General features: G+C 44.1%; 1 protein-coding gene and 1 long non-coding RNA gene across 5 annotated transcripts in view; one reads left to right on the top strand and one right to left on the bottom strand.

Annotated features, from left to right (window-relative positions):
* Nucleotides 1-12,016: 12,016 nt before the first annotated feature.
* On the bottom strand, nucleotides 12,017-16,519 carry LOC143303612 (uncharacterized). The gene is made up of 2 exons (XR_013060104.1): nucleotides 15,104-16,519; nucleotides 12,017-14,778 (listed from the first exon to the last, which is right to left on the bottom strand). It is a non-coding gene; the product is annotated as an uncharacterized LOC143303612 (long non-coding RNA).
* A 178-nt stretch (nucleotides 16,520-16,697) lies between these two features.
* grh (grainy head) overlaps nucleotides 16,698-21,795 on the top strand; it is a 161,794-nt gene continuing 156,696 nt past the window's right edge. Inside the window, exons 1-2 of one of the 4 annotated variants that reach the window (XM_033343668.2) lie at nucleotides 16,698-17,713; nucleotides 21,294-21,618. In XM_033343668.2, the coding sequence (XP_033199559.2) occupies nucleotides 21,556-21,618 (63 nt within the window). In that variant the 5' untranslated portion in view covers nucleotides 16,698-17,713; nucleotides 21,294-21,555. The other 3 variants (XM_033343667.2, XM_033343666.2, XM_076624500.1) reach the window with 3 other exon arrangements.

Here is a 21,795-nt window from a genome sequence, read left to right on the forward strand (position 1 = left end):
GTCATCTAATTTTCAATCATCTCTATTTTTAGGTGTTGTGATATTCAGTTACTCAGCCTAGCGTTGACAGAATTCTGTGAACCGTATAAAAGGGAAATTCATCCGCTCCAATTAACGAAGAAAACTGATGATGTTACGAGCGTTTCTCTTTTAATAATAAATTTATTTTGCTACTTAATATCACGATAAATAAGTTCATGAAGATAAGTATTTTGTTCCTTGTGAATCGAACATACGAAAGAAAAAAATCCACAAAATGTTCAGCTATTTAGTTTGGTTTTTAGAAAGTTCATGTACGAACGTAGTACGCAGTTATACGTAAATATATTAAATATAAAATGTCTTGTCGGAAATGAAGATTCGAATTTACTGATACTTATCCTGAAACACCATAAACCTTGAGGAATTTTACGAGACGTTATATTGAAATATAAGACGCATTTCAGAAGAATTTCTATAAGAAGAAATAAATGTAAATCATTGCTCGGCACGTTCTTCACAGCTCACCTGTGGCAGGTTGGAAAATATATACTCCTCTAAACACGCTCTCAAGCATCCCTCACGAAACTGATACAAATCTATGCTTAAGGCTAAACAGGTTAAGTCTGTCTCAATGGGACTGTTTGTATTTTAGACCACCCACCGCATGACTACAGGATTAAACGAGGACTCGACACTTAAAAAAATTCATATTTTCCTATTGCGCCTTTTATGCATAAACCATCAATATTTGCTTATAAGCTTTAAGAACTGCCAGAAAAAGTTCAATTTTCAACTTCATCCCTCTCATTTGGATCTCTTTAAAAAGATTGAAAGTTTGGTTCTAAGGATTTCAAGGATTCAAGATTTACGGAATCTAAAGATCGAAAATTTAAGGAATCTAGGAATTCACAATTTAAGAAATCTAGGAATTCAAAATTTAAGGAATCTAAGAACTCAAAATCTATGGAATCTAGGGATGCCAAATCTAAAGAATCTAGAGATTAAAAATTTTAGGGATGTAGGGATTCAGAATTTAGGGAATCTAGTAATTCAAAATTTAAGGAATCTAGGAATTCAAAATTTACGGGATCTGGGGATTCAAAATCTAAGGAATCCAGGGATTCAAAATTTAAGGGATGTAGGAGTTCAGAATTTAAGGAATCTAAGGATTTAAAATCTGAAAGGTCCAAAGATTCTAAGCATTCAAAATTTAAAGAATCTAGGAATTCAAAATTTAAGCGATCCGGGGATTAAGAAATCTAAGGATTCTGAGGATACGAAATTTTCAAGATCATACACGGTCCATCTTTTATTGTGGAAATATGTGAATATGTGATGACATACAAAGTTCCTAAATAAAATATTATAACATTGTCAGAAATTCATATTTTCCTACACTAATTCCATAAAAACTTCGAATCTATTTCCCTGTAATATATATCCAACGATATAACACCTTCGCAACGCAATGTAAACTCAAGATCTTCTAACCTACTAAAGGGATGTCCTATATCCTTTTTGTCAATAGCTTCCTACACAGATAACGGTACACAAAGGATCATAATACAGGAAGCAGGTCGATGTCAAAGAACCGAAACATCGGAAGAAGGGAGCAGTTCTCACGGCTGGAATGTACTTGGATGATCCTCTTCCTAACACTACGAAAAAGTTACGATGCCGGATTAGATGAGGGAAACCCATGTCCTCCCTTTCTCCTCCCTTTCAGGCGAAGTGGTAAACGTTTTTTGGCTTTTTACGCTCCACCAGGTAAAGGCCTGACGGGGGTGTTCCTCGACCTGACAGGTGCATCTCTTCTCGACGTTTGACCATGGCACAACATCCTCAGCCAAAATGCTTTCAACCTCGGAGCCACGCCGAGTATCTGTCCGCGTATTCGTTACAGCGTGTTAGAGTGTTGGTATGTGTACATATATAGGCCTCGAGATAAATATAAAGTCGCCTCAGGTAGATGAAGGCAGTGCCAGGATCGAGACAGGCAGGTAGGAAAGTCCCGTATACCTACAGGACCCTTTGGCCGAGGTCACCGCGATGACTAAGAGGAAAAACGATTATCTGACTGGGCAGATAGTGAGATAGCGCAGGAGACACACGTGGAAAACCCAGGTGAATGGTTTCGTAATAGGATTGTTTTCTATCTGTATTTACCTTTTTCTCTTGTTTACTTTCTTTTTTACTTATTTTTGTGTTACTTATTAATGATTAAGGATCGAAGGAATGACACGTCTTGTGGCGAGAAGAACAAAATTGGCGACACGAAAGTGTTGTGTATGTCGAGGATGAAATTTTCAGGGTAGTTTGCGAAGGTGTATGATGGAGGAAGAGGAAGGACGAAGGATTAAGCGCTGTGGTGTTATTGAAGAGAAACTGAGCGAGAAAGAAGAAAGATTAAACAAACAAGAAGCACCGATAACATAGAATTTCGAGGCTAAGAACATAAGAACGTGGGATTAAGTAGCTTTTACGATTTCCTATTATCGATTACGTAATCTCTATATCTGGTAAAGGTTAAGACCTAGCACAGAAATCAACCCTTTCTTTCATCCACTCTCCAGAACCTCCACGACGTAACAATCTCCCCAATCAAACTTTAATTCTTCTCTGTTTAACCGACCACATTGGAACACACCAGTACCGAAAGTTCTCCTTCGAATCGAAACTTCTTCAAACTTTCATCAACCATGCTCTGCCTGAATAGGATCGTTAGGATGTATCTGATAACTCGTCGATTAACATCGATACTTCGATGTTACATACTTCGATATTCAACGATGTCGAGAACACTTGGAGAACGCGTGCCTTCGACAGGTTTGCGATTGTCATCGTTTGGTTACGCAATCCAGTGGCTAATTAACCTACCTCCATGAAACTACGACGGATTGAAATTTTCAGGCGCACGACGAGTGATCAAAGAGGCGGAGACAGGGAGGAGGCTAATCAGCGTTAATTGCGTAACCGTCTAATGATAAATTATTCTCGACGCTGGTGCACGCGTCATGTATCAAAGCAGCAGAGATGCGTCTCAGTGGCGTGGAAAAATTGCGCCACTGAGACGACGGTTGCAAAAGAGCCGCACAATGGCGCATCATTAATATTCGTTCGACGATCGACAGCGATCGAAAAGCGCGCCGCGTCTGTGCCTCGAGATCATGATTTTTCTTGTGGTATCTGGCTTACTTTTCTTTTTCGATCAACAGAGGTGACGGTGGACCGTGTACGAAAGTTTCTCTTTGGATGTAACCATATATTTTGCCATGTCGGGTGGCGCACTGTAAATTATAGCGATACACGCGCGAACTATGCTTGGCGGTTCGCTGAACCAGCGAAATTCGGAGCTTTTCAGTTCGTTCGCTTTCTAAATCATTCTGACGCGAGTTGGGTGAGTGGAAACACAGTTACGAAAACGTTACTTTTTTTTTTTTTTAGAAAGAGAGAGAGAGAAAGAGCTATCTGTTTCGCAAGAGTTTTTGAAACTGCGTTCTGGAAGGTTCTTTGGGAGGTCAGTGCGCTTGAAAATACTTGTGGCTTTGTAAAAGTTTGATGCGGTGATTGGATTTGTTCTTCTTTTTATCTTTGTTTCTCTTTTTTAAATCGAAGGAAATATTTCTTGTCCATTGAGTTCAAGGAATCTTCTTACCTCTCTTTTCAAGCTCAAGTTTCTCTTTTCTGAATTGAGGGAAATATTTGTTATTCACTGAGATCAAGGAATTTTCAAAAATATATGACCGGAAAAGAAAAAGAAAAATATTCGAACTTTGTTTATTCAAATGAGATTTGAATTAAAACTCAAATCCATTTATCGAAACGTGAACTCCTATTGAGTGAACGAAAAGTTCGTCCCTCGGCGTATTCAGATAAGTGAAATTCTACAGTACGACCAAAAGATATTCGTTTATTTCGACACTTTTTTCTCAGTTTCTTATATCTGACAATTACGATAAACAACAATTTCTTTCACTTTTACGTACAAATACGTTCAAAACAACCCATCGAACACACTAATAAGATGAAGATCTAAAATATTATTCGCTTCTAAGAAGATTCCACCTGCAATCTCCGACTTTCTCGATTCTTTTGCTTTTGGTCCAGCATTCGAATCACCAAGCGATATCAAACGCGATAAAAGAAGTCTGCCGCTTGGTTTTCGGGGCTATCCTCGATGGCGGGTTCTTCCAATGGTTGTTCACGAATCCACGATGGCTGAACGTGTTCGTGTTGCGTTGGCGACACACGAATCGAGAGTGCACGAATGCACGAATGCACGAAAGCCGGGTCTCCGCGTTTCGCACACTTTCGTATTCGTCTCGTGCGTGTTCCCTCTTTCTGCGTGGCCGTTGATTGGGCATATCTGGGTCCCGTTTCGCGCCCCTCGTCCACCAATTCCCTCTGGATATCTTCTAACGAAGGGGAATGCAAATCTCCGCGAACGCAGCCTCGATTTGACTCGTGTGCTTTTTTCGGCGATGACCAAAGGAAATTTTCGACTGCCGAATTCTTACAACCTTTTCGTTTATTTTGTAAGGGAAAAATGGTTTCTTTATTCATAAAATAATTAAATTAGGTCTCTAAATCTTGTCTCACAAATTGGAGCGGTTCCTGTTACGAACTTTCGATGTGTTGGAAATGGATATGAGTTTCGAACTCGTGTCCGCTTGAAATTGATGTTCGATTCGCTGTAGTGAAATTCTCTAACGTTGTAGCATCCCGTACAATTCAATCAAAATGGAACTCCAACCAACTGATTTTTCATTTTTCAAAAAGCTTCCTAACGTTGTATAGTAACGAAACTAACTCAATTAGGAATTAAGATTTTGAACTTTGCCTTCCCACGACTTCTAAACTTTGTATCTTAACGCTACACTGATCGAAGCTTAATTTCTCAGGAACAGATCTGATAAAAATTCAACTTCGTTCGATTGACTCTTAATTCCTCCGAAACGTCTAAATTTCAAACTGAAACATAATACCATATCTAAAATCTAGAACAAATAATCTACTTTCGTGTACCTGTAACCTAATTAAAATTAACTTACCATCGCCTGACAATCTGAATTCCTCGAAGGCTTATAATTTTGACATTATGTAACCGTCTTGTAAACATAGTACCTGATCGTCGCCGAGATAGCATCTCGTTTCACTGCCATAGACATTTCCACGTTCTATGCTCAAAAGGGAGAAAAACCACATAGTCAGAGGATAGTAATCGAAAGACGTCGCTCGTCCGGTCGAATTTCCTCCGATCGAAGAGTAGAGACAAGCGTGGCCGCCGCGAGGGATTTTCTTGTCGGTTTCGTAGCAGCTCCGTGCCGGCCATTAAGGCCCCGGCAGTGGAGAGTCAATGAAACGCTCTCCTTATCCCCCGGCCGCTGCATGTCTGAGCGGGGTAACTGTTTTCCGTTCTTGCGAAAAGTTAACGGCACGGAGCGGCGCAATTTCGCCGGCTTCACGGAGCCAACGGATACACGCCGCGCCAGTAAACGGAGTCGCAAGAACGACCCTCGGGCATCCGCGCGATTTTCGCGTACCGTTACAGAAACGCTGCCTTAATTTGTTCACCGAACGATCTATCGGGACAGCGAACAATGTGTTAAAACGACCGGCCGACCAGAGAACAGTCTAATTAAACTGCGGATTTTTATATGTTTAAGGAGGACTTGGAAGTGGAAAAATGCACGGAACGAGCATTTCGGTAACGTTTGGTAGGCAAAGCAAATTTTCGCTTAGGTTCTGTTGCTTTACGTGCTTTCATACAAATATGAGTCTGCATAAGTAGACACAGTCTGGCCGTAAGTTTTATCATTCTCTATTACGCAATTCGTATTCCTATTTTAACATTCTAAATCGTTAAGAACCCTTAACTAGAATGTTATTAGTTAGTATGAACGTTATTTAAATAGAGTAACACGTACGTATGTGTTGAGGTTAACTGATAGAGGAATGAGTGGATGAATTTGTAATAGAAAAATGTATTGAAATAAGTATAGGTATAAGTATAGGTATAGTGTATGCTGATCCAGATCCTCACTCTTCCAGTGTTACAATACAATAGGAGGAATGACAGGGAGCACGTTGATATATTTATAGCAAAGGACATTAGCAAAAAGTTAACCTTGGTGTGTAGCTCTAGCTGAAGGCTATAAGAAACAGCAATAGAAATCTACTTATAGCTCTTTTGTTTCTCGACCTTGTAACCCAAAACAAAATTTATATTCAAGGGCACAATAATATGGACCTCTCCTTATTTTGAATTTTTTTCACTAAATTCTATTCTCTTCGTAACAGCAGTTTTCAGGTCACGGATATACAATAGAAAAGGTGTAGAGTTTTTCTTGAAGTAATTACTTCAACAATATGCATCGGGGAAAGGGACATAATTTTCGTCATTTTCTATTGCGTTAATGTGATACTTAACATAGATCGTCTTACATTATTACGGATTTCGTAAAGGAAAGTGGATACGTGAAGTTACAATAAGAAGTTAAGTTTTACAGTTTCTAAAGGCGTGTACTATAATCTGGTTCGTGAGGAAGCGAAACTTCTCTAACGTTGATAAATGACGTATGATCGTGACGTGTGAAATAATTATACGTATTTACAACAACTGGAGAGCGGTAAGCTGCGTGCACTTTGCACGAGTCAGGCGATCGTTCATAAGACGTGTCAAAAATATTTCATACGGGATCGTGTCACTGCCCGAATATTATTTATTATGGATGAACGTACAATTATTTGATAAATATCTGTCTGGTTCGATCGTAAAAGATCGAAACGGAATATGTAGCTACATGAACAATGAAATATACGAAAACAATAAATAAATTTAAACATCGAGAGACATGCATTATTCATGCGTCATATTTCGTGGAGCGCGCAACGATTACGATTTTACTTTACAAAAGAGTCGCGTTGTAACGACACGCGCGGCGCGATAACACTGCCGTTTGCTTTATGTATCTCCACAAACGTACCTCGCGTCGCATACTTAAACCGCGCGGCTATTTTGCATCGATAACGTCAAATGCGCTTAACGCCTGATCAGCCACGTTTCCTTCTTGTAAGTACCGAAATTTCTTAGTACGAGTATCCTCGCTAACTTTTTCACAGTTTATCCGTATTTTTTTTCACGAAACATATGCCAATGGTATTCTCTGATAAGTAGATTGCGGATTTTTACGCATTCGTAGGAAATTTAAAAGCGTATAAATATAGAGAACGCGCACGTAAGATAGAAAATTATATAAAATTTTCAGCGTGAGTACTCGCGATATTTAATTGCCGAAAAAAATTGTTGCTTAGATTCGATTCCTTTAATTTTCATAAATATCCGCCGTCTATTAATAAGCACATCTTTTACAAAGATCGTACGAAAGAAAATCGACAACATAATCATTACGTTGGTGAGTATGAGATGTGACTTTTTTAAGATTTAAGTTTCGTGAGCTAATACTGCTTATTAAATTTTTCTTCTATCTGTTCAATTATCGACTGCATTAACGAAGGAGCAGTCTGACGTAAATTTACGTATGCGCAATGTTAATTGATACATGAATGACCAAAAGAAATTGCAAATTAAACGTTGCAACGTTGGTCTTCGATGTGTTATACAAATTAATTGGCAGGTTTTTACACGGCGCGTCGATCGATGCATATCGATCGCGTGTGCGTGAACGCGTTAATCGACGAATGGCCGAAAGACCGCTGGAAGTGCGCCGTTAGAGAGAAGAAAGTTCTTTTTCTGGACCTCGACAGCTCGGCCTCGCCGCACGCCGCCGGCATCTCCGTCGCGACGTCGTTTCCTCTCGCGCGCGCGACTAATCGCGTCCATTAATCGTGACTCGATTAAATGATTTCGATTTGGACACGGTCGCTTAACAGGCCAGTTTTTTCACGCTATAAATAGTCCTCTGGCAAGACTCGCGCGCCAACCGACCGCTTTGTCCACGGGATTACACAATACGATTGAGAAGAAAGGAAAGAAAAGGCGTCTCTGACGATTTAACGCGGACGATAAAATGCGCTCGCCGATTCGCGCCGGTTTCACTTCGCCGACTCTACCGAAGTCGTTTAAAGAACTGGATCCTCCGAGGGAAAAATTAGAGATAAGAAAATAAATGAGAAAGGACAGAGTTGCAGTGGATGCGCCTTCTAACGAATACACCAGAACAATCAAATATATAGTAGCTACAGGAAACATCGACAAATACCTTTCGTTTTCTAACGAAGCATTTTTTATCAGGTTCTATATTTCATTTTCGTATTATCAAATTTCTGCAGTCATACTATCGTAGACCTACTAAATCGGATGAAATTTAATATACGTGGATAATTAATTAACATGTACGCGCTATAATAAATACAATACTGCATCGATGGTTTCTTTGTAGTCAATGTACATGTACTTCCGCTAATTGAATCCTAGAGCCCGCTAATACTTCAATTAATGATATTTTAAACTATGTTCATAAAGGTATCTATATGTGTACATATACAGTTGTTGTTTGAGTTTGTATAAATATAATACAACAGAAAAATCATAAACTTTAATGATGCTATTCAAAACATTTAAATGAGCTTTGAACAGTATTCAATTTAGAATAAAGTATGGACGATTACAAGCTGGTTTTCGCCCGTGCGCGAAAGTAACGAGGAGAAAACCACGCGTGTGCACGCCTCGGCTGGACGAGAGCTCGTTCGCTTTCCGCACTGACCGATTCTCAGGAATGGGAAAGTCGGCGATAACAATCGCCGTTCAACAATATCGTGCGAGCAATAAGCGTTTCATTACCTTGCAGCTTATCGACTGTCATACGCGCGAATAATGGTCATGGTATTGCAGAACCGTAAGCAATTGCGTGGATACACTCTTTCACGAGGAAGAAACGAATGAAATCAACAATAACAACGGACTGATACTTTTCGGTAATAAATTTTGTTTTATGGCCTGATTGTTATCCTATTTGAATCTCTCACACTGTAATGGGCGGTATTGCGTAATGACCTTTCCTTCTATATCGTATTTCACTTTTTTTTATATAATACCTTATAGTGAGTCAAATATATCTTTCAGTGAGAAGAAAAATTACTCAAAATTACAGAAACCTGTAGGGGAAAAAAATATCGATAAATACCTTCACCTTGCTTTTTGTCAAACTAAGCAGATATCCTATCTTTTGGCAAATTAATTATTAATTAGGAATGAGTTTCGGCGATGCGTGTAAGTGTTAAAAATATAGGATCCAAACTTGATGCGTACAAAGAATTCAACAAACCCTAAACGCGACACGCATCACGATACGCCACAAAAGTTAATTATAACTTAGGAAATTTATACTACGTATTAGATTTTATAAATATTCGTTTAAGTATAAAAAAAATTAAAAAGATACAGAAAGACGACCTATCTCAGGAAAAAGTTCTCAAAACTCAACGTAGCTAACCCCATCTTTGGTGTAAGAAACGAAGGAACGTATTATATTCGTAACGAATCCCAAAAGAATATTCCCGATGATATTCCTTCTTCAATTTCTTCGAAAGTCTGCGGCGTTGCATCGTGCAACACAGTACATCGTGACGCATGAAACAACGACGCCGCAAAAAGCGCAAAACAAACAGGCTGTTCATTCACGCCAGTCAAGTTCACGCAGTCCATCATCGCGGTCGCGAAACTTCTCGACCCAAGGTAGAAAGCTCTCGCTCTCCTCCTTTTCTCTCTGAGAGAGCTCGATTAACTCGCCAACCTCGCGTCGGCTATAAATCTGCGAAATTCACTGTACTCTCAGTCCCATTGGACGCGATGAACACGTCTCGGAACACGTCCACTCGCTCAACCTTCGACTAATCGTCGAATCGCTCGTAGCTGGAAGCGGGGATCGGTCGCGACTACTTACACGCGGCTTCCGTGACACGGCTCGATAACGGCGCCAACGGGCTGGCGAAAATCGTAAATTTTCCGCGCGATTAACGCGACTCCGCGGCGTAAATTAACGGAGGATCGCGCGTTCCGGCGCGACGCACGCTCGAGCAGATAACCTCGCGTACACGCGTAACACTTTCGATACCGTTATCACGACGCGCTTCCTGTCGCCGACGATTGGAAACGCACGGAACGGCCGATCAACGGCCGCCGCTACACGCTTCTTTTTCCACGGATTTGTAATTAACTGGGAACGAGCGCGGCCCGCTTCGACGAGTTACGCGCGCAACACAGGCTCCCGGTGAAAGTTCCAGCCGAGCGTTACTACGCGTCCAAGCAACCGTTTTGCACTTATTTCTCCCGTGGCTACGTGTATAAGCTGAATGGTGTGGGCTGCATGTAGTTTGGAAGTTTGCGTGGGATGAAATTTTTTGTAACTCGAACGACTTCGAGTAGCAGCGGCGTGTGGTGGAGTTTCGGTAGGTTGGTACAGTCGAGGAATTTGAGATTGGATTACGAGAGAAAAATAGGCAAGCTAAAATTTCTGATTAGCTACATAGATCGAGAAGCTAAATTTGCCTTGAAATTTACGATTCGTTATGCCATTTCCTTCTGACAAGCAAATTTATGGAAATGTGTCTTTTTGGAAAGTTGAACGATAATCATGTGTGAGTAGAAACAAAAACAGCAGTTGATTGGTTCAGATTCTGAGTAACTTGCATGTTAATTTATCTCGCTAAAGATTATTTTGTGTTAAACAACTTCGAGCTGTGTATCGAAGTCTTGGTAGGGAATGTTAGGCAAACATATTAATCTGTCAATGTGTCTCTTTAAAGACGAGGAACGAAGCAGACGAATTTTCTAATGTTAAATAATTTTAAGTTACGTAAAATTTTAATAGGTAATATTTAAAGAATATCGTTGATATGATTTTCTCTCAAGGGAATGTTGTTTATAAGAACGGATAAAGAATGAAGTTTGCTTGGAATTTATTCGAGTTTAATTATAACGAACATTTCTGCAAAGTATAGTTGACTTGCTAAGCGCGGAGGCATAAAACTCGCATTTGTGCTCACGAGAGGCGCCATTAAACCACAATGAGTCACTATCTTCTTTCTTTCGTAAAGAAGACGTTCGTTGACTTCGTACTTAGCAACTTCAACCTATTCGCGTCCTCACAAACCGCACTTCAAAGTTTTATTAACGTGACAAAATTGTTATCCTCCCGTAAAATAAATCCTAGAAAACTTTCTTTAAAGCAATGTCCGACGGAAGAAATATTCAAATAGTAATTTTCCAATATATTCAAATACATGTACCTTATGAAGTTTCCTCTTAAAGATCAAATATATAAATAAACAACGTATATTCGATATTTTAATTAATACCAAATTCTTACGTCCGAATTAATAAATTTTTAAATGAATATTATCGAGTAAAGAGATCCGAGAAACTTCTCCAGAGCGATATAACGAAATACTTGATATCCACTTCTATTTGTCTAAACATTCTCGATAAAAATAAACAATGAAAAAAAATTATCTCGCATTAAAGAATGAAACAAAAACGAACGTAGTGTAATTACGTTGCGACACGGAAGAGTTGAACGCGAGGTCAGTGGCGACAATCGAAGTCTCCACGAAGATTCGGCGCGACTGACGACTTATGCTGGCGTCGAAGTCACCGCTGCGATTAAACGGCGCGCTCGTGTTCTCGCGTATAATGGCCGGCGACCGGTTCACGCGTTTCATTCAGAGAGACGTCGATGTTGCATCTATTCACGTGCACGGCCACAATACATCATAAACTACCTGTTCGACGAAAGACCGGTCACTGGTCGCTCTTGCCCGCGTTTCGAGAGTAAACAGAGAACCCGTGAGGGATCGTGCGGATCGAACAGAGGCGGCTCGTCGATCGACAGGTACAGAGGTGTTAAAAACCTTTTTACAATCAGCCGAGAAAAAAGATTAGCATCTCGACGTGTACATTAGGATCAGAGTATTATTACTCTCTGCTACTTCAGATCAGAGACTAAAATTAGAAAATTTAATCGACCCAAATTACGCAGAAGAAGAAAAGGAACAAACACAAAGTATTCCCTGATATTTTTCTCTTGATTTATTTGGCATTTGGGGCGTTACGTCTGCTTCAAACAAAATTCCAGAGAAGCTAATTCCAAGTTTTCAGAGAGGAATGCAATTATTTTTCATGCGATTCGGAGAAATCTGCCAGGCTAGTATAATCCACGATGAAACGACTACAGCGATGAGAGGGAGAGGGGGGGAGAGAGAGAGAGAGAGAGAGAGAGAGGAATTTTCGTGGTCAATGACAGATGACTGTGCTGTCGCGGAGGACGCGTATTTCAGAATCATACACGCAATTACAAGCGACACGACCTACGTCAAAGTTTATCGATATTTCTAATAAAACGACCAATCTAATGTATCTATCTAAACAGCATCTAACTAAATTTATGTGGTTTATTGTAATAAACGTTCGAATAAAATGTACGAATCATTCCTAATTAACATAAATTGAAATTTTCTCTTCAGATGTCCGTGAAGAATTCTTTCCCTCATTTTCATGAATTAATAAAGAATTTTACCGTTCTCCGTTAATCGCGATGAATCAAAGAAAGTTAGCAAGTTCATGTGAAATAATTCCACGCTATTATATTCGCTGCATCGCGGTTAAGATGGCACACGGAGCCGTTAAATCATACATTTAAATCGAACACATGACATACCAAGTATATTTAAGTAAACTCATTAACTTGAATGACGTTTCCAGGTCACCTTGACTTTTTAAAATCTTTCAACTTCAAAGAGGAATTCTGTGACCTACATTATCGTAACCTTGACGAGATACCGAACTTTAACATCCCTAAATTGCCACTGTATAATTCTTCCATATATCTTTCTGTCTCTGAACAACGAGAAACCTTTTAACAACCAATTTACATTTCCCAAACGAAATCTATCAAGTATACCATACATTACTGTGATCTAAAGAATATTCCAAATTTAAGTATCCTTAAATCAATTCTATATAATATTTCCATATTACTCGATGTCTGTGAACAAGGAAACGTCGAATTACATCTTAACAACGAATGACTTACGTTTCCTCCCTAAAAAAAAAAAATACCTAACTAACATACTTTATCAAGAGAAAAAGTTGGAGGAGATAAGGATCTTGAACATCTCTAAACTAATTTGTCTAGGTAGCTCTGTATCTCTAAACAACGAGAAGCCTTTCAACGATAGATAAACTACTCGCAGAAAGTATCTATGAAAAATAATTATAATCTACACTAACAATCGATCACTCGTCAAATTGACCCTGTAACACATCGTATCGTCCAATTTCCTCGCGGCTCGAATCCTCAGCTCTCGCTGGATTCTCTCCGAAGGTGAAGAAAAACTCGAGGTCGTATCGTCAGAAGAGAACGCCGTCAACCGAGCAGAGTCCCCTCTCCCCGACGAAAATGTCGTCGTTCCTCCTCCTCCTTGGCGAAGTCGATCCGCCCACGCGGTTGCGTGCAGCCACCCACGCGGTAACGTGCACGCGTAACGACCAGCGACGATTCTCACGGGAAGGCGTGCGTATTCAAATGATCCGGCCTCGCGTTTCGCCCGGTGCCGTCCGCGGCCGGCGCCGTCACAAGCCCACCGATCCCCTAATTACTCCCTGCTAAACATCGCCGGGAACATTCGGCGTCAGCGCGACGCGGTGCAACATCGCTGCCGCGCGAGCAATAATTTCCTTTCCTCCTCGCTGAAGCTTTTTACTCGCGCCCGCGCGCAACTTTATATATCTTTTAAACGAACGAACAGCAAGATCCCTCCCTGAGCAGGGTCGCAGCGCGCGACGTAGCCCGAGGCTGTCTTCTCTCGCTGGCTGTCCATTTTTCACCAGTCTCCCTCTCGCTTCATCCTCGTCTTTCCTTCCTTCTCTCTCCTTCCTCCTTCTTTTTTTCCTCCTTTTAATTCCATCTCCTCCTTTTTCTCCTTTTAATCTCTCCCTCGGTGCGCAGGCCTAAGAGGACCAAACAGGGAGGAGAAACCAGAGAAGAGAAAGAGGCAGAAGACGTGTAAGACAGAAAGGGAAAGAACGATGATTTCTTCGTCCTGGTCGCTCATTTTCTCCTCTGCCTCTCGTTTCTCCTATCGAGGAGGGCTCGCCACGCACTCTCTTCTCTCCTTCTCGGCCTTTTCTTCCTCTCCTCCTCCACCTCTCTGCCTTCGTCTCTCTACTTCCACCTTCTTGTCCAGCCGGCTGACTGGCCGACTAGCCGCCTCCCCCTCGCGCGGCATCCCGAACTTCTCGCTCTTTCGATCCGGAGTCCATCTCCGCTCGCGTAGCCGGCCGCCGCTGCCGCCGGCACCAGCAGAAGCCAGCTACGGCAGCTTCGTTTCTTCTTCGCTGTGTCTGCCTCTCTATACCACTCTCCTCTTCTTTTTCTCACGCACAGAGAAGAGAGCGCACACAACAGAGAATCAATAGCCACGCACATGTGTCTGTGACTATATCGGTGCACGGACCGCTGCCTCCATATCTCGTCTCGTTCCTTTTCCATTTTCTCCTTTCTTCTCTTCCCTCCTCGTTTTCCCTTCCTCTTCTTCGTGCGCGTTTCTTGTTGCTCTTCTTCGTCCTCGTCTTCTTCCTCTGCAAGGGTGTCGTTTTTTGCCAACCGTCGAACGAGCCTCATAGAACGTCCACGAGGAATCTCCTCCTCCTTTTCTTCTTCTTCTGTCGCCGATAAAAAGCACGATAAAAGAAGGGGACGCCGGTATCGTTCACCGTCGCCGCCATGCCTCTTCGCCGGGAAGACGCGATCTTTCTAGATCACGTACGGAGCAGAACTGAGCAGAAGAAAATCGAGTATATCTTCTGCAAAAGCATATCTTCGTACGGAAAATTATGTCGGAAGCTGTATAGAACGAATAAACCGAATGGTATAGAAGCGTACAAATAATCACACGTGGATCGAAATCCACGTTCGTCTCCGTTCACCTTGGCCGCTCGACCTTAAGTCTTCATAGGATGTCCACAAGTATCTCGCGGATATCTGGACATCCTTCTCAAGGTGGGAGAATACGGCGAAGGTGAAACGCTTCGGGGATCGAACGAGAGACCAGGACGGTCTCCGGCGTCGAGGGGAGAGGAGAATTACGATAATCTACGTACGCGGTGTCCTCCTTCTTTGTCTCCTCCCGGCTGGACGGCCAACTCCCGGGAATATCCTTCTCAAGGTAGCGAGACGGACAAGGAGAAAGCCTTAGGAGGCTCCATTACGTGTAACAAAGACACGAACGCACGATAACGTTCGAGCGTACGTGTGTGCCAATGTCTTCGTTTCTCCTCCGGTAAGGTAGGCCAGGTATCCTTGTCAAGGTAGCAAGCCAGAGGAGGAACGAACGACGAATAACAGACAGGAGAGACAGAGACGATCCTGGAGACACGATAATGCCGGGTGGCCAAGAGCCCTGGCTGCCTGGCTGCCTCGTCGATGACTCGATGCTCTGTTTGTATCCGTGCAGGTCGCCGTAGAGAGACATTCTTCCTGTCTCCGTCTCGCCATAGGCCCATCGTACTCGCCTTCTCTTCGTTCAGCGTTGGCTACCTGCGCGCCGACTATCCTGTCTCCCGATCCCTCTCCTCTCCCTTCCCTTTCGCTGCTCGTGTCCTTCTTTCAGATACGGCTCCTCGTCCCACCTGAGCTCTCTTACCTTAGCCTAACGTCGGAGGAGAGAAACGCAGAAAGAGAGATAGAAGTCATGTGGAAGAATGAGAAGGGAATATCATCAGATAGCTCCGTCTCACCACCTCTCCACCGCAAGCTGCTGGTGTACCTATTGCTTGGATTCTCTTCGAGAGGAGTGGGAGTACGGTCGAGAAAACGCTACAGGTAGGCGACGAGAGGGAGCAGGAGCTCTGTGCGTGGTGTCGAAGAGAGAGGGATTCGTGGTGTTAGAAAAGGAAGGTGGATCAAAGGAGAAAGAGCCCAAATGGGGAGGCGTCGTAGGGTGGCCAGGTAAAACGACGAAGAAAGATATAGAAGACGGGTGGAGCGAGAGGTAGAGAGGAGATTCAGGAGCGAGGGAGGCTTACACGAGATGGTGGAGAAAAAGAGTGAGGACGAACGCGTGTCAGGGAAACGATCGGTGGTACGAGAGAGAAGGAACGAGAGCGGGAGAGACGAGAGGCAGCTTGTGGAGTCGAACGTGTGTGTTGGAGGAGAGAAGAGAGGGGGGTACGAGACACGGAGCCAAGAGCGGGATGCTGGGAGGCGGCGGCGACGGCGGCCATGTTGCCGTATCCCGAGAGAAGAGAGAACGATCCGAGAGAGCACCGTGAGGCTGCTTCGTTTGTTGCTTGCAGCGGCTGCCTAAACTTTGGGTGGTTTAATTCTACCTGTTGGGCCGCACAGTTCGGGGTGTAGTGCATCCGTTCCACCCTCGAGTTCGCCTCGCCAACACACGTTTCACGTAGAACAAAACGAGAAGCTCGAGTTCTCGTCGCGCGGCTTCGACACACGACGTCGGTCGATCTGTCGCGCGCGGAGGTATAGTACGCTCGCGTTCGCGATTCCACGGCGACGATGTCGTCGTGCTTCCCGTACAAGCCGCCGTTCACCACGTTCACGTCGTCGCGTTCGTTGTCGCCGTCATCGTTCTCTTTGCCGTTGTTGTCGTTGTCGTCGTCATCGCCGTCATCGTCGTCGTCGTTGTCGTCGTCGTCGTCGTCGTCGTCGTCGTCGCCGTTGTCGTCGTCGTCGTCGTCGTCGTCGTCGTCATCGTTGTCGTCGTCGTCGTCGTCGTCGTTGTTGTTACTACTGTGGTCTACGTCGTCGACGTCGTTAAAGCCGCGGCCTGCGCGAACGTGCGCGTGTGCCTGAAGCCGGTGTACAAGTGTGAATCGTGGACAGACGATCCGGTTTGGAAAAACCGTTCCCGGTCCGGATCCTCGTGACTCGTCGAAGAGGGGTGTGCGCGAAAGGAACGATAGCGCTTGGTGACTGGCTAAGCGGAACGCAACGCGGAATGAACCAGAAACGAGGATAATGAGGTGCGCGGAGTGAATTTTGTGTTTTCCACGGTGCTTCTTTCCTACGTTTCTTTCTCACTTGTGCGTCTAGTTGGAAGCAAACAACCGATCGATCCGATAACGAACCATATCGTGTCGATATCATTCGTGGAAACGAACAGAAAAAAAAAAAGAAAGAAAGGAGGGAAGAGCCGTAACGACGGTTTTTGTGCGTAACCACCGAAAAACCGTGTACATACATGTGGTGGTAGGTGAAAAACTAAAAAAGAACAAAAAGGGCTACCCGCGACAGTGGGTTCGCCCTTCGACGAGGAGAAGTCTCGAAAATCTCGTCGAAACTCGCGGCAGATTCACGTTTGGTACGGGTGGATCCATCGCGAAGGTGGTGACACTATCATCCGTGGAGATGTGATCCGGAACACAGGAGGGACGCTTAGTAGTTTGTAGTTGGCCCCCTCCCCCCTCGCCACCCCACCAGCACCCCACCAGCACCCCTCGACCTACCACCTACCACGTTCTCTACCACCTTCTTCTTACTGCTCTCCACATACGTACACACGTCTACACGCGCGCACTTTCAAGCCACCGGCACGAAGATCGTCCATCAATCCATCTTCTAAGAAGAATATCGACTTTTCTGTATCGAATGCACAGAAGACTTCCTCCCTTACGATCCAGCGAGATACACTTCGAGATATACATCGAGATACCCCTCGGATACGTTTCTCTTTGTACGCTAGCCCCGACAAAGTGAGTATCTCGTCTCTAACCGTGGGATATCTGTCTGTGGATGAGATGTCGATCGTTTAACCGCGTCAATGCTGTGCACCTCTTTTCCGCGGATGTTCACCGGCTACCTGCACGATGACGCACAGGTGACGCGCAGGTGAGCCGCCGGTAAACAACTTGCACGTCGACGACAAGTGGGATCATCCGGTTCCCGTATATCTCTTTTTCACATTTCTTTCGTCCAATTGACTCCAATCGATTTTTTCTTTCCTATTCTATCGCCGTAGGTCGTTTTAGATTAGCTTTAGATCAACTTTAGATCAGGTTTTTCCTATAATCGGTTTTTAGTCGAACTGTACGCTACAGCCGTGTGCAAGCTAGAGTTTCGAAGGATTACGTAAAACGGTGCACGTTCGACTGGTAAAAATGGGCTCGCGTTCAGAGCTGCGATTGCGTGCGTTCAAACGAACGAGACGCGATCAGCATACGCGTTCCTGGTAGAGCGAGTGAATGGAAGACTCGCAAATATAATTGGTCCCGGTTTAATGGTGGCTGCTAATGGAATCGCGTAGTTCTATACGCAACGTAGATTTCTTTTGGCTTTACATAACGACGTTTCATATCGCGACCAGGAGCATAGATATTTGAAGAACATTCTCGAATGGTCCATATCTACGCACTTCGTCTCCATTACCTCGTCTGTCCTTCTTCTTTCTTCGTTCGATTCTTCATGGCCAAAGAGACAACACGTGTTAATCGCGAGAAAGGATGCTCAATTCCCACGGTCGAAAACTCGCCACTAATTCTCACTCCCGAAACACTGCACGAGGAGGACAGCACCTCTATAAAGTTGGAACGTTCGCAGGTAGTAAAAAGGAGGAGCGTGGTTGACTTCGTGGGCCAGGTAAGCTTCGAGACGAGCAAACATCTCGTTTTCGAAGGCCTCGAACGGTCCAAACTTCTTATTCCGATTGGATCCACTTTTAAGTCGATCCAGTCGAGAAATTCAGAAGACACCTGAGACCTACGGACTCTCTCACACTCTTCTTCTTTCTCTCTTCGATTTCTATGTTCACTGTACGAGATCACTACGGATCAGTCGAATCACTTGTAAAAGGTTTTGTCCACGAATCGATCGGACCCAAAATGCCACACGATAGACACCACGGAGCCGGTTAACGCGCCGACGTGCCTAGTGCCTCGTCTTCGAGACACCAGCTCTTCTACCAGCATGTACTCGAGCTCTCCGTAGAGAAGCTTGTTCCTCTTCGCAAAGGCTCGTCGAGTCCTCCGTCTCCGAAGGCATCGTCCACTGACGCGAAGCGAGGGAGTACAGGTACTTGAAATACAAACGGACCCACGGAGGTGGGTCCAATCTGATGCAGGGTTCCCTTTGAGAATCAGGTTAGACCGGCCGAACCTGCTCCTCTGGCTTCTCGTCTCCGGTCCGCGGTTGTATACCGGCTTCGTGTACCTACTCCTTCTCCCCAGTCGCCCCAATCTCCTTCTTCCGCGTAGTAGGTAGGCAACCAACCTACCTACTTCCCGCCACCCTGTTCCCTGAGAAGTCTCGCTCTTGCACACGTAGGCCGGTTCATCCATCGCGTTCCTCTTCCTCGCCACCGACGAGTTCGCATAATCTTCTTCAGCCCCCGGTGTCTCGTCTTCCAGGAACACCATCCTCCTACTGTCAAGCCTCGAGAAAACGAAGAAATCACGGAACAAACTGAATAGAATCGTCCTCGTCGGAGATACACGTCGGTTCTCCTACGCTTTCCTACGACCAACGACGGTGTTCACGGTTCTTGCTTCCTCGTTTACGTCTATTATTACACCTGTCTATCCGTCAGACAGGCGGTCGCGGGTTGAATTCCAGTTTTACGCGGCCTGCCCTCCTTCCTTAGCTGGCTACCGGTAGCCACGCGGTTGTAGTAGGAGGAGATGAACGAGCCGGGAGAAGAGGGAAGCCAACTGGTTTTACCGACTATCCACCTGGTGAACGACGACGCGGCGCAAGGGCCCGAAGACGGTGGAATTCGTGGTGTCCGACTGGTTTGGCCAACATCCACGGATTCCCTGGTTCGACCGGCCACCGCGCACGTGATAACTGAATCAACCAGAGCCATCGAACCTGCTATTCTGGCTTCTGAATCCGGCTCTCTCTTCTTCGTTTGTCCGCTCTTTGCTCGTCCACGAACAGTCGCGTGGATTCGCGTGGTCTCTCAGCCACCGCCGCCCTACCCGATGGCCTTCCTGATTCCTCCACCGATCTCGTTCTTCCGCCTGGACGTCACAACCTGACTTGCCAGGGCAAAAATGCGGCTGCAGCTTCCTGTTCGACCGCGACTTCTTCTTCTTCTTCTTCGTCTTCTTCCTCTTCTTCTTCTTCTTCTTCTGTCAGATACTAAGGCGACCGGTTCGACCGCTTGCGTTCCTCTCTATGTTGTGGTTCCGTTGCGGCCAGATTGCCAGTTTCGCTTCTTTCTTTCGCGGTTGACGTTTAGGGAGTCTTTCACCGAAAGGAACGTGTTCCAGTATTCGAGAGACGAGACAGGAACTTTTCACTCTCGGCTACCTGGCGGCTGGGTCGGTCGGTTCGCTTGTCTGACGGTCTGTCTGTCTTCGACGCCGGTTTATTACACCTGTCTATCAGAGCCGCGACCGCGAAACCGTTTCCAGTTTGACGTGCTTGTAGCCGGTTCAAATGAATGGAGGAGAGGCGAACCAGCTGGTCCCACTGATTGCACGTTGCGTAATCGTAAACGCGACAGAACGTACAATACAAGATTGACGTCTTCGCTTTGGTTAGCTCATTTTGCAGCATGTTCAGTGAATGAGAAAAATGAAACTTTTAAATAATATATTTTCACGTTGGTTATCGACGTCCATCGTTCGGCTTCTCCTTGTCAAAGGAGCTCTAATGGTCACCATTGGACCCATGTTATTAAATTTGCGATGATTACAATAAAACATATATTATTGAGCAAAAACGGTTCCACGTAAATAAGTAGATTATTAGATTGTAGAATTAAAAGTGCTCCAAATTCTATTGCAATGTAATGTATTTAAGAAAATTAAATGTTATGGTATAGGATAGAATACGTGAGTTTATCACAAGCTAAACCGATCAACTCAATTGTTTATACATTTCTCAATGTAAATTTTCCTCGGAATAAATAACGTTCTTCCATACGCGCTGTGTATCGCGAACAGATGGCATAAACAAACGGAAGTCTCAAGGCAAATTTAAAAAAATAGCGCTGTGACATCATTACTTTTCTCTACTGCCTGATACACGCAGTTGATCAATATGGCCTTTGTGAGTGACTCATATAAAATTCGCGTGGCAGTCGACGTGTTAATTACTTTTTTACATTTCTTTTTTTTTTACCTTGACAATCCGGAATTCGACTGTCGAATATTCTCAATGACACAGCCTGACACGATCAAAATTGACTCATTAACGATACAATCTGCTTCTTACATCACGCATAATGATCTCATTTTTTTTTATTTTACCCTCGTTCTTTGTTCGTAGTCTTAACTTATAAAAACGAAGGATTGTTACATCTCTCTTTTTTATTTCTCGTCCGTTTCGCAGGTCCTCACTGGCTGCTCCTCTTCTTCCGTCCAATCACGTGCCATACAACGCTCAGCAGAAGACTGTGATACGCAACCCCGCATGCTTAGAACCCGTTCGTTCCCGTAGAGGTTAGTAGACGATATTAGTCGACCACTAGAGAGGATCGAAGCAGAAAGGGAGAACTTTGGAGGAGGACACGACGTCGCGGGATAAGAGGCTCGTCCAGCGGAACGCCACGATTAGACGAACTGGAAAGAGAAGTGGAAGACTGCGCGGGAGAATGTCGACTTGCACCGACGAGGCCGACAACGCACCCCTGCACATGCAGGAGGCTCTGTCCCCGGTTAGTCTATTCTTATTCTTTCTACGTCACCAACGATTTTTTACTTCTCTTTCAAATCGTAATTAAAAAATTATTTACTATCCCACGATATTGCATAACGAAAGGAATAATAAAAAATTTAATCAACCGATAATTCTCCATGTAACTTGGAAATTTCGTCTTTCACTCTTCCATATG

Source organism: Bombus vancouverensis, chromosome 14 (genome assembly GCF_051014615.1).
Source record: "Bombus vancouverensis nearcticus chromosome 14, iyBomVanc1_principal, whole genome shotgun sequence".
Classification (NCBI taxonomy): domain Eukaryota; kingdom Metazoa; phylum Arthropoda; class Insecta; order Hymenoptera; family Apidae; genus Bombus; species Bombus vancouverensis.